This window comes from Sorex fumeus, unplaced genomic scaffold (genome assembly GCF_029834395.1).
Source record: "Sorex fumeus unplaced genomic scaffold, SorFum_2.1 ptg000002l, whole genome shotgun sequence".
NCBI lineage: Eukaryota > Metazoa > Chordata > Mammalia > Eulipotyphla > Soricidae > Sorex > Sorex fumeus.
In genome coordinates this window covers 61,086,218-61,099,941 of record NW_026606059.1, presented here as the reverse complement: position 1 = coordinate 61,099,941, position 13,724 = coordinate 61,086,218, and the positions used below count along the sequence as shown (strand labels likewise).

Genomic DNA, 13,724 nt, shown 5'->3' with positions numbered 1-13,724 from the left:
GTAAACTGAGTGACCCTGAGATATAAAACTTATAAAGTAGGAACTATTAAATAATAAGAAAGAAAATGTGAGTGGATGAGAGGGTAGAGTTTTCAAACAAATTTCCAACAGGATCAATATATTCTTAAATAGTACTGAAACCACCAAAACTAACTCCCCCATGATCCATAGAAGAATTTGGATAAAAAAAAAAGCCTAAGCAGAAAAGAAACTATAAAATATATGAAAAATACAGGTATCAATTCTAAAGAATGATAATGAATCTTTGAGGTTATATTAAAATAATTTTTCTACATTTTAACATTGTATAATCACTAAAAATCTCAACAAAGCCCACCATTCCAAAGTAAAAATGGTTAAATATACTATAAAAATTTAAAAAAAAAACCTATGCTATAAAACTATAAAATCAATATAAAACACAAATCATATACAATATTAGGGTAAAGGTTTTTGCGTCATATCACCCTAATATGGACATTTCAAAAATAATTTTTAATTTGGGCAACACTAGGCAGTGCTCAGGGCTTAACTTCTGGCTCTGAACTTAAGAGATTACCTGTGGTGGGGCCTGGGGGACCATATGGGGTGCTGGGGATGAAATCTGGGCCGGCAGCATGCAAGGCAAGTGCCTTACCCATTGAACTATCTCTCTGCCCTACTATCTTCTGAAGAGATACTGACCTAAAAATACTCATAGAAGCATAAGCGGCCACTTCAACATAAGCTTCATCAATGAACACGGTTTTGAAACAAGAATATGGATACCGACACGTAAGAATTTCTTCATAGAATTCAAAAACTTCATGAAGGTATGATGTAGTGTGTTTAAGCAATGGAAGAAGTTGTGGTAAACAAAAATGAGTAACCTAGAAAAAAAGTAGAGAAGATCTATTAAGCATTAATTTTGTTAAATTCTAGAAATAGCTCAATTATGAACAAAACCACATTATTAATAAAAAATATACATTCAATGCACTAGAAGGAAATTCTGGCATGATTTATAAAAGTGATTACTTGTTCTATGTTTACAAAATAATTATTGCACTTAAAAATTAAGTTCATAGGGAGCCAGAAATATACATATGTGGGAAAAAGGGAGAAAGGAAAAGAGGGAGAAAAGAGGCAGGTGAGGAGAAGAGTGAAAGGGGAGAAAGGGAAAGAAAAAGGAACCATTCTGAATTTCTTACTAGATTATATTCTTGGACCTTGAACACAGACACAAAATTATCACAATCTTGCCCCGTGTTCTGATCCCATGGCATGTTAATGGATCAATGACAGAAACCACTCTTACAAGAATGACATACTGGGGCTGGAGCGATAGCACAGTGGGTAGGGAGTCTGCCTTGCACGCGGCTAACCCAGGTTCGATTCCCAGCATCCCATGTGGTCGGTCCCCCGAGCACCACCAGGAGAGATTCCTAAATGCAGAGCCAGGAGTAACCCCTGTGTATCGCCAGGTGTGACCCAAAAAGCCAAAAAAAAAAAAAAATTACATACTAAGGTTTCATTTAGACTAAAGAATGTGAGTTAACTGAATTCTTAGTGGTTTATTTCTTTAAAAGGGCCACCAGCAGCACGGGGGGCAAGGATCCATCTAGACTATGAGTGGTCTATCACCTGAACTCTCCTCCCAGCCGAGCTAACCTTTTAAAAGTCTGACTGGTACAAAGATGAAAAAAAGGACAGGCCAAGATAGAAAAAAATAATATGGTCCATCAGGAAAATCTAAGCAAACTATATAGAGCATAACCACAAAGAGGAAAAGTAATTTGGGGAAAAACTGGAAAGCAAACTTCAAGGCAAGTTCTAAAAAGACTGCCAAAGTGAGGTAAAAGAGTTCAGATTAGAGCCAGATGGTAAAGGAAAACTACACGATGAAAATACTCTTTGAAAAGGATCACGAAAAGGGCTTGCCATAGAGGCAGGCTGAGGGTCAGGAGGCAGTTGGGGGTGGGGGGAGGACAACTGAGGACATTGGTGCTGGGAAATGTACACTCGTGGAGGGATGGGTGCTGGAACACTACATGACTGAAACCCAATCATGAATAGCTTTGTAATGGGCTATCTCATCATGTAGATTCAATCATCATCATTCAATTCATCATCATCTCATCATGGCGATTCAATTAAAAAATTTTTTTAAATTTTAAAAAAGGATCATGAAAGATCAGTAACTAGAATAGCACGAAGGCTACTGTAGCAGTCCTGTAAACTGTGAAGCTTCAAATCAGAAAATAGATATAAAAAGAGCAATAAGAATAATAGCAAAAAGACAACCATCTATATAGTACTAATAATCAAGGCAAACTTACATAATGATTAGAATATGTCTTTGGCATACAAAAAGAAGCCAATATTTACATTCATCAGAAAAGATTCACTATAAACAAAGTTTTATGATAGTTCATTGATTCATAACATGGTAAAGCTATCTGACGCAGAAAAAGACTAAGTCATAGGCTTTAAATATTCAAAAGAAACACTGGTGACTTTCATTTACTTTTCTCCCATCCAGTGGCTCAAAAGGAAACATCCTTCCAAAACACATAATGTATACAAATCTATACTGATTTTAAAGTTGATCATTTACCAAAGACAATTAAACTCACTGCCAGTTTTAGCAGTGAATACAGTTTAGGAGTCATTGTCCAGACAGTAAAAACAAAATTATTCACAATATATATCGAATATTTGCTGAGTGATTTTATAAATCCTGTGGATTTCAGGAAAGCAATCATAAGCTGTAGATCGAGGAGCTCAGAGCTCACATCAGTCTAAATCTGGTGCCTTCAATTTTTGCTCATATAACTAAAAAAAAATGCTGTTGAGATGGTCACACTATAAGCCTTATATTAAAAAAATAAATAAAAACACTAGAATTACAAGAGATTCATCTATAATTTTTTAAAAATTTATGTAGAAACCAAAAAGATTAATAAACAATAAATGACTTTCACCTAGAAATCTTATTGCTTAGAGATGCCCTATTTTTAAGATTATATTATCCGTGGCACAGAATATAGAAAAGAAGAAACCCAACTCTCTCAGATGTCTGCTGGCCAGTTTCTCTTTTATTCTGCATATACTGAAGTGAGAAGTAACCTTACTTTTAATTTTGAAATTGCAATGTTTCAGATTACAAAGATGGAACAGCAATATTCATAAATCAGAAAGATAACAATAATAATGAAGAAATGTTAGAGTTCTATTTATATTCTAATCAATTTAAACTTCTTACGCTTATTTTAAATGTCAAGCTCTCAGGTGAAAAAAAAACTGTAATTCAAGATGGCAACATTTTGAAAGGAATTCATTTCAGAATTCACCCACTAATATATCACATAAGGAAATCTTTTCTCCCTACTGATACTCTTAATCAGGAAAAACTTGGTATTCAATAATGCCCTTCTTTTTAATCAGGAATGACAGGATGGGAGGAAAGAAAAGAACAAGCAGATGTGACTTACTTCGTGCATGTATGGATCTACAAGTATTTCAAAAGGTCCAATGGCCAAGGAGATATTAGACGCTGCAGTTGGAATGGTGAGCATGTAATGGAAGGTCTTCTTTCTCATATCATGGGTATATACTGTCTCCACCAAATCTCCATTGGAAACAGCCACCATTGCAGCATCTACTGTAAATTCTAATTTCCAAGTGCATAATTCAGAGTATGAATCAACACATGGGAACCAAAATCTAGGAAAGAGAGTTGACAGTATTAAAATGCTGGAAGTGTAATCTGGACATTTGTTTTCCCCATATGTCACATAAATCGAAACCTTTCTAAAATTATAATTTGGCAATACAAAGAAAGTATATCATGTGGTCATCTCAATCCAAACTCTAAAGAGGTAAGCAATTCTTAGTTTCCACTTTTCAATTAAATGTAATTTTCAGTTGTGTGTTCACATTACTGTTTAATGCTTTACTTGATTCAGTATGAAAAAAATATATATAGTAATTTTTAAAAAACATAATTCAAATTCTATTCCCTAAGACAGGAAATTTTGTTTCCTGGACTATGCAATGCATCAAATGGGTCAACTCAGATAAAAACTTTCCATCAGTTTAGGGGAAGTATTACATTCTAGGATCTACAGAAAACAAGACATCTCTGGCTTGTGGAAGGAGTTAATCACCGCAGAGTACCATACTACAAAATACCAATTCCATAACATGTAGTGAACTATACTTATGAGAATGAGCTATAATTACACATGCTAACAACAGAGATAAATCTAATATAAAGACTACTCAGCACTGCAAGCGGAACTGTGGGCATTACTAGGAGTGATCCCTGAGCACAAAGCAGGAGTATACCCTAAGCGCTTCAGTTGTGGAAACCCCCACAACTCCCAAAATGTAACTTGTTTGAGAGAATCAAGCGCATAAAACCCTATTTTATAGTGAAATATGTATTGCACATATGTAGGAAAACTGCAGCTGGAAATAATATTTAAATAAGAAAAAATTCAAAATCTACCTTGTAGAATTTTGATACCCACAAGAGAAAACATGAGCACCTCTCTCCGCCATACTTCCCTCTACACTGGGTACCACAAAATGTAGGCCTCCTTTGGGCTGATCCAAAGAAAAATTGATGTGTATCTTTAAGACCTTCAATTCTGCAAAAGAAGCAAATTCATTGGATACAAAAATACATAATTTAGCTAACAGTGACCTATATAATAAAAACAAAGACCTACTGAATCGAAAATGAGGTGGTCAGCAGGTCACCTAGCTTCACATGAGAAACCACACAGGCCAGTTCAGGCTCTCACCATCTCTCCACCTATATACCCAAGCAGCAGCGACTGATGCCCTGATCACCCCCCAATTCTAGTCACTGCTAGCTCTGTTCTTTCAAAATATAACTCTGGTCATGCCAGGTGTTCCTGACAACATTTCTAACAGTGCTACACTGACTGCCTAAGGAAAAGGTTTAAAATTCTCACATAAGACACATTCAGGCTTTCCAGATCCAATCTAAAACTTACTTTTCAAGTTTGTCCTTTAGTTATATGCCCCTGCAGATTGTTAACTGTAATGGGGGAGTAAGAGAGGAGAGGGAGAATAGATGTTCAAGAATTTATATTATTCATTATGATGATTTGTTGGGCTGGAGCGATAGCACAGTGGATAGGATGTTTGCCCTGCACGCGACCGACCCGGGTTCAATTCCTCTGCCCCTCAGGGGAGCCTGGCAAGCTAGAGTATCCTGCCCGCATGGCAGAGCCTGGCAAGCTCCCGTGGTGCATTCGATATGTCAAAAACAGTAACAACAAGTCTCACAATGGAGACGTTACTGGTGCCCGCTTGAGCAAATCGATGAAAGGGAGGACAGTGCTACAGTGCTATAGATGATCTGTTATCTTTCTCTGTAACAAATGTTGCTTTCATAGTTAGATTAAAAGCTGACTTTAAATTTTCTATACTAAAATTACTAGATCTCTAGTAGCAGATCATGTAATGATCCTTCCCTGCTTGTCTCCTAATTTGTACCCTTTTCAACCACCACCCTTCTCGGAGAGCCCGGCAAGCTACCGAGAGTATCTCGCCCGCACGGCAGAGCCTGGCAAGCTCCCCGTGACGTATTCGATATGCCAGACACAGTAACAACAAAGTCCCCAATGGAGACGTTACTGGGCCCGCTCGAGCAAATCGACGAACAACGGGAGGGCCTTTATCTTTACCTTTACCAACCACCACCCACAAAAGGGAAAAAAAAAACCCTACTTTTTTTTAAAAAGTAATTTTTTTCTTGTTGATCAGTTTTTTTTAAAAGCTAGTTTATATAATGGTAGTTATGTATATAAAATAAAGTTAGAATATTTAGAAGAGCAGTAAGTTTATACAAGAGAAAGAAAATTATGAGTACTCTCAAAAGTAAAAAGAGTAGGTTCAAAACTATGTTCTAACTTTCGTCTATTGAGCAGGTCACTACTTCCTTTGGATTTTACATCAGTCTTCTACATAAGGAAGGGATTTAACCAGGATGTTTCTTATCATTCATGCTACACAATGCTGTAACCGTAAACTAACTTGATATTGTGTGAGCTTCTCAAATCTTAAATTGTTCCATGCACCCAATCTTTTTTGGTAACTTTCACCTAAAAAGCAACAGTGAAATGAGTCTCATTTTTCATCAGTCTTTCACTCTGATATTAGTCAGTGAGCTTCAAGAAGGCTTCCAATGCCCAAATGATTTAAAATATTTAATTATAAATCGACATCAATTTTCACATAAATGCTTCTAGTCTCTGAACTAACGTGATTTAACTGGACAGCGAGTATATTCTTGGTGCTTTACCATCGACATGTTTCCATAACTCCGAAGGAACCTTAATACAAAGTTCTCCATTTCCTGCATCAGGATCCACAGCACTAACTGCAGCTGCATAAGCATTGGAAAAATAATTAAGATTTCTCCTAAAGGAAAGAAAAAGCAAACCTTAGCAACAAGTCAAATGCTTCACCAATTATTTTCTCAAATATCTGACACCATTTACTTATAATCATATTTTCTTACCTAATTCTTTCAAATAAGTCAACTGCTGCTTTATTGCCCATGACAAAAATTATAAATGTCATGGTCCCCTCACCACATATGCAGTATAATTATTAATTACAATGATCACTCCATTCTCCATTCATTTTGGATTGTCAAAGCCACTATGTTTTTCTAATACAAGAATAAAGAACATATGTAAAATTAAAGCAGCAATTATTCTTTACCAATTTGACAAAAATTTGAGTGCATCAACAAACTTTAAAATCTGACAGTGGAATATTTTATTTTAGTTTTTATCACATGATTATAATAGTGTTGATGTTCATGGCTTTGGTGAATAAAGTTACAGTGACTTCACTACCAAAGGGGGGAAAGTGAAACCTGTAATTGTATGTGGAAAAGTGAAAGCTTTTCACTTTTTTACGAACAGAAATTCTAAGAGTAAAAATAAGACTCATCACAATGTTAATGGATCAAAAGTGATCTCAAAATAGGAAATATTTTAGGTGAAGAAATACGCTATATTAGAAAAAAATATTCTTGTACAATATTCTAGAAGTAAAAGTAAAGTAAAGTAAAGGCCCTCCCGCTGATCATCAATTTGCTCGAGCGGGCCCAGTAACGTCTTCATTGGAGACTTTGTTGTTACTGTGTCTGGCACATCGAGAGTATTTGATATACCAGATTCTAGAAGTAGTTAAAAAAAATTATAGACTATTTTATAGACAAAAAAAAAGCTCGATAGAGTAGATGGATGATTCACATGCAGGCGGCCAAGCTCAGTCTCCGAAACTGCACGGTCCCGTAAGCACTGAGTAGCAAATGGCTCAAGAGTACCACCGGTGTGGCCTAAAAAACAAATGGGAGAAAAAAACTGCCTCTGGTCTGCACATTGCAGTGAAGAAAGAGCCAACCCACTAAAATTCACATTTAATATACGCTGAAGTAATTTGTTTTTGTTTTGGAGCTACACCCGGCAATGCTCAGGGCTTACTCCTGGTGGTTCTCTGGGGGACCATATGGGATGCTGAGGATAGAACCCCGGCTGGCCACGTGCAAGGTAAGTTCCCATCTCATTGTACTATCTCTCCAACCCTGAAGTTAATTATTTTTTGAAAACACTAAGTTTGGCTGAGTAGTACTCTACTGTGTACAGGAACCGTAGTTTCTTTATCTAGTCAGTCGTTCCTGGAACCTGGGTTGTTTCCAGATTTTATGAAATCAATGCAATTTGCTGCTATGTGGATGGATCCAAAGAGTCTCATGCTGAGTGAAGTTAGTCAGGAAACATAAACAGTGACTGACCTCCCTCACATATACGATATAAAGAAGGAAACAGCAAACACCCAAAGTCATGAACACAGAAGTGGTCTTTAGTGAGAAGTTACTAGCAGGTGGGCGCGGGAGGGGCAACTCTGGGACAACGGGGAGGGAAGCAGACCTTTGGTGGAAGCTGCGATGCTGGAATGTTTTATGCACCCAACCCTACCAATAACAGTATCATAAACCATGGTGCCTATAACAAACTTTAAAAGAAAATAAGAAAAGTAAAAAGTGGCTAAGAAAATTGACCTAAGGTTCTTAGACACTACTTTTGAACTGTGCTCTAAAGAAAAGAAATAAATTAAACCTTTTCTTTTTTTATTTTGAGGTTAGTAAATTTTTTTCATAAGCAGATTTTCTCAGTAATCTTTATTTTTGTTATGTAGGAGTATAGCAATTTATTCAGTCACTGATTAGCTGACTGAATTGGGCATGAACTCCAGCTTATTTTTTTTTAAAAAAAAATTTAAAAACACTCAGAAATATATTTGTTTTCTATTGCTGGTTATGAATAACATATGATGTCGCGTGGCTGCAGTAGTGGCCTCGCGATTTTGAAATTCCGAATTTTTTTTAAGCAGAAATCTCTTTTATATTTTTTATTTATTTTTAAAAAATTTTTATTAGTGAAACACCATGAGGTACAGTTGTAGAGTTACAAATTTTTGTGCTTGGGTTTCAGTTATACAATGATCGAGGACCCATTCCTACACCAGTGCCCATTCTCCACCAGCACGAATCCTAGTATCCCTCCCACCCCCAGCCCCCCATCCCACCCTGCCTCTGTGGCAGGGCATTCGCTTTTGTTCTCTCTCTTCTTTTGTTTGCTGTGGTTGGCAAAAGAGGAATTTAGTGGCAATCCTGTTTAGTCTATAGTCTACTTTCAGCATGCATCTCCCATCCTGGGCGGATCTTCCCAACACCCTTTATTTGGTGCTCCCTTCTCTATCTGAGCTGCCTTTACCCGCAGCGTGTGCGGCTGGCCTCCAAGCCATGGAGTAAACCTCCTGGTACTTATCTCTGCTATTCTTGGGTGTTAGTCTCCTACTTTGTTACTTTATGTTCCCCAGAAAAATGCAATCTTTCTATGTCTGTCCCTCTCTTTCTGACTCATTTCGCTTAGCATGATACTTTCCATATAGTACCACTTGTATGTAAATTTCATGACTTCATCCTTTCTAACAGCTGCATAGTACTCCATTGTGTAGATGTACCAAAGTTTCTTTTACCAGTCATCTGTTCTCAGGCACTCAGGTTTTTTCTAGATTCTAGCTATTGTAAACAGTGCTGCAATGACCAAACAAGTGCAGATGTCACTTCAACTATACTTTTTTGCCTCTCTAGGATATATTCCCAGGAGTGGTATTGCTGGGTCAAATGGGAGCTCAATTTCTAATTTTCTGAGAATCGTCCATAATGTTTTCCAAAAGGGCTGGTGGGCATTCCCACCAGCAGTGAAGGAGGGTCCCTTTCTCACCACATCCACGCCAGAACCAGTTGCTTTTGTTCTTTTGGATGTGGGACAGTCTCTGTGGTGTGAAATGATATCTCATTGGAAATTCCAAAATTTTAACACTTAAATCCGGAGGAATTTCTGCCAAAACCTGTGGGTTCCAAGATTTGTTCCTGAGTCTCTGTGATCATGGCCGTTAAGCAGCTTGATCAGGATCCAAAAAGGCCGTTCATGGGTGGCAACTTGGAGTCTCATTGGGATGGAGAGGAAGGAGCCAGCTCCAGCCCTATCCCATGAGGCCCCACATTTCTTGTCACTGAGGGCCCAAACCTGACTGCCCAATGGCCTCTGGAGGATGGTGGCCACTGAGCCACCTAGGGGGAGCAGGAGGAGGGACAACACCTTTCCCCCCTAGGGTGGCTGAGGGTTAGTAAATTTTACGAAGCAAAATGGTAAAGCAACAGAAACTATAATTAGGGAAAAAAAAATTGGATCCAGAGCCCAATGCTAATCTAAGAAATGCTTCCTGAGAGTATTTAGAAGCTAATCAGGGGCTGGTGGAAGTGATAGTATAATGAGTAGGAAGTTTGCTTTGCAGGAAGCTGACCTTGGTTTCATCCTGGCACCACCTAAGCTTCCCCAAGCACTGCCAGGAGCAATTCCTGAGTGCAGACCCAGAAATAGCTCCTGATCATTGTATGACTGAAACTCAATCATGAAAGCTTTGTAACTGTATCTCATGGTGATTCAATTTAAGAGAGGTGGGGGGGGGGGACGACACAGAGAGAGACAGAGAGAGAAAGAGCCCCTGGCATAGCCAGGTGTGGCCCAAACACCAAAACCAAACCAAAATGAAACTAATCATATAAAGATGATTAGAAATAAAGCTTTAAAGTCTTTAACTTACTGTTTTGATTCATTGTGACAAACCTCCAAGGTCGGATCATTGTAAATAAAAGCAGCTTCTAAATCATTGATCCTTACTCGGTAGATTCTACACTGTTTGCTGTTCAATTTGATTCTATTCAGGTTTGCAACCGTAGGAAATATTGTCAGTTCCACAAATCCCTACGAAGAATAAAAATGCCACATTATTAAGATGAATATGTTAAGATCTTTAAAATTCTACTTACATGCCACTCGAGACAGAATCCCAAATTGCTATATATGGATGTGTTCTCCAAGTGACGTCAGTGGGCCCCACGGGTGACTCATGTGAAGTGGGGAGGAGAAAAACAGTGATTTTCTCCCGATCCACCTCTGACACTTGTTACTGGGTTCTTGTCTCGCCTTGCAGAAAGGAATTTCAGGAGTAGGCGAGTAGTGAGATTACACTTTTTATTTGAAGGTTTTGAAGGGAAGGAGGGAGAAAAAGTAGGAAAGAGTAGAGAGTAACCTGCTACAGAGAGAACCTGGGCTTCTCCAAGGGCGGAGAGTGCCACTACACACATCCCAGCATTAGAGACGAAAGCATGAGAGTACACATCTCAAGAAAGATGAGGGTGACGCATGTGCTCAGGCACCACATGTGCTCGGACAGATGGGCGCAAGCAGTATATGGGCTCGGCCAGCATATGTGCGCACTTCCTTTGTTCAAGGTGGCTTTTATAGTGTCTCTTCAATCTGTCCCCATGCGGGGCGTCTACCTAAGTCAAAGTCTGTTGCTAAGGTGGTTACCAGGGGGATTGGGAGTGGTGATGGTCTTTGAAATTCTTTCCTGGCCTTTTGTTTCTTCAGGAGCTTCTCTGGGTCAGTTGCTGTAAGTGGGTGAGGGTTTTATTGGCCTTGGTTCCTGTTTTTTCCTGTTTTCTTCTGCGGGTCTTAACTTCAGGGCTGTTTCTTCCCAGGAAATCTTTGCCATTACCTTGGGAAGGGACCTTCCTTATCCTGCCTACATCACAGCACCTTCATTTCAAATGCACTCGTAAAAGAAACCAAATAATGTAAATTATGTATCATCATCTTAGTGGACCACACTCACTATCAGTGAAAATTAGACAATCTGCATACAAACTTTTTTTTTCCAAAAACTCACTATTCCTAATATAATTTCTAGATAAACTAAAACCTAAACTAGGATGAAGGAAAAAACAATGAAACACAATCAGGCTACCAACTGAAAGAATCTGGCCCCAAACGGGGGAAAAAAAAAAACGCCACACCATTAAAGCTACAAATATGTCTGATCATCTGGTCATGGGAGGTAAATCAGGAGGCATGATACAGCAAGAACTTACAGGGGATATCAGGCAAGAAAAAAGTCATTATTTGCCTCCATGAGCTTGGCTGATTTCCTTCTGAGTAGTTTCACAAGTCATATATGTATATAGTTCTACCATGTTCGCTATGTGAACAATCAAAGGGACAGCTCATTACACGGACTGCCACACCTCTCGGTGTTAGTCAAACGGAAAACCAGAATAATGAAACATTACTCTATGTGCTGCCACTTTAACATCCTGGATTGAAAGTTGATATATTTAATCAACAAATATGGGAAGGCATGAAACTAACACTTCAGGGACTATAAAATGTTAAGAGGAATATCGAAAGTGAAATACAAGTAGCAACCAGAGAGTTAGATCATAATAATGAATGAGCAGTACAATGCACAAGACCATACACCAGATACTTTCATATGTTCTCACTAATACCCATAACAACCCTAAGTGTGGGTATTACTTTATAATTTTTACAGGTAAGTAAAAAAAAACATGAAGATTGCATAACTGTAAGCAGAACATTAAGATCAGAACCCACATCGAGATGTTTCTGAGATTCCCATTATACCACAATGCCATTCACAGAAGGCTTTTAAATAATATGCAAGAAGTTTTAAAGGTTTCATCTAACTGCCCAAAAGTATATAGACTTTGCAGTGCCCTTTCCTCCAATTCCCAAAACAGAGAGTCAGACTTTCGAAAGTAGACAATCTGCACAGACTCCTGAGTAAGCAGAGGGGGACAGAAAGAACAGAGCCAAAAGTGTGTGTTGAATTTCCTTAGGGAGGAAGACAAAAATTCTCTAAATTAAATTATCAGCAACACAGTGAGGAAGCTACATAACTAAACTTGAATGAAATCAAAGAGAGCAAGCAGAACCAGAACAACAGAATGAGTGAGCGCAGGGAGCCAGGGAGATAGCTCAAAGGGCTAGTGTGCAGACTTTGCATGTGGGAGGCACTAAGTAACTCCCGGTACAAAACACAAGCCAAAGAAGCGAACTAAAAGATAAATTACCAAGGCAAATACTGCCAAGTTAGAGATACTAGCAGGACATAAGAACAGGGCCTGGCTTAGCGAGCTAAAGTGCCCACTAATAATGGGTAAAGTGTATTTCATGACAGGGAACGCCCCAGTCTTCTGCATCATCTCTGACACCACCTAGAGTCCTAACCTATGCCTGCCTTCAACACTCAAACCAACCACTGAAAACCACTGCTTTATACTGAAGAACCAGGGAAAGATAATTTTGTTGTTTAATGCTTGCAAATGCCGGCAGTGGTTATAGGGGAGGTGTGGGGGCACTGGGGGACAAGACATTCTCAGGATTAACCTGGGGCACAAATGCAAAGCCAGCGCTCCTGCCCTTTCAGTCACCTCACAGCCCATGCTGCCGGCACTCAAACTCCAGCTTCACCAAGTGTATGATCTTGAGTTTGTCTTAGTTCTCTGCGCCTTTATTAAAAATAAGGACACTTCCTAACTTTTGATGTTGTTATGATAGCTAAGCACTGTAACACAAAGAACGCCCTTAAAATCATCAACTGACATGAATAAACTCTGAGGATTTTCCACTTCTTTTCTCTAGTGTTCAAAGTTAAAAAGGACACCAGTCTTCATTATGCCTTATTAACATCTCCCCAACATTCAAGGCTCTCAAGGGAAGGCTCTCACTCTCCCTTTCTCATCCCTGGCCACCATCACTTTTAAATGACACAAATGCAGACAGACATGTTGGACTCATCTATTAGCACCACTTTAAATTTCCCCGTGTACATCACCCAGTTCAGTGTGCTAGGATTGTTCCTGGGAGTGCCTAGAGAACTATGCAATGGCAGGGCTCAAATTCCAGCCTCTGGGCCATCTCCTTGGCCAGTTCCTACAATCTCCACTTCCACTACTTGAATGTCTACAAAGCCCACAAAGCTGCACTTTTCCTTCTCTCCCGTTCAACCACACAACATTCTGCTCTATACCTCTAGTTGCTCACAACACACCTTCCTCGGGCTTGTAAAGCTACTCCTTCTTTCACCCAGGATCCTTAACTTTAACTTCTGTTCTGCCAATTATCAATTCTCTGTATTACATTACTTTCCTTGATTTTCCTTCCCTAATTGCACTATAAAGAAAGTCACAATCACAACAGTCCATAACTGTCTCCAAACAAGAATACAGGAAATGCGGCAATGGGCTCTTGCACCGCAAA

General features: G+C 38.8%; 1 protein-coding gene across 2 annotated transcripts in view; it reads right to left on the bottom strand.

Moving 5' to 3' along the window:
* The window catches only part of TAF2 (TATA-box binding protein associated factor 2), a 72,061-nt gene that overhangs the window by 56,547 nt on the left and 1,790 nt on the right, over positions 1–13,724 (bottom strand). For both annotated transcript variants that reach the window (XM_056110495.1, XM_056110496.1), the window contains exons 3-7: positions 10,204–10,364; positions 6,320–6,438; positions 4,493–4,634; positions 3,474–3,705; positions 685–869 (exon numbers count right to left, since the gene is read on the bottom strand). In XM_056110495.1, coding sequence (XP_055966470.1) covers positions 685–869; positions 3,474–3,705; positions 4,493–4,634; positions 6,320–6,438; positions 10,204–10,364 — 839 coding nt within the window. The remainder of the gene's footprint in view (positions 1–684; positions 870–3,473; positions 3,706–4,492; positions 4,635–6,319; positions 6,439–10,203; positions 10,365–13,724) is intronic.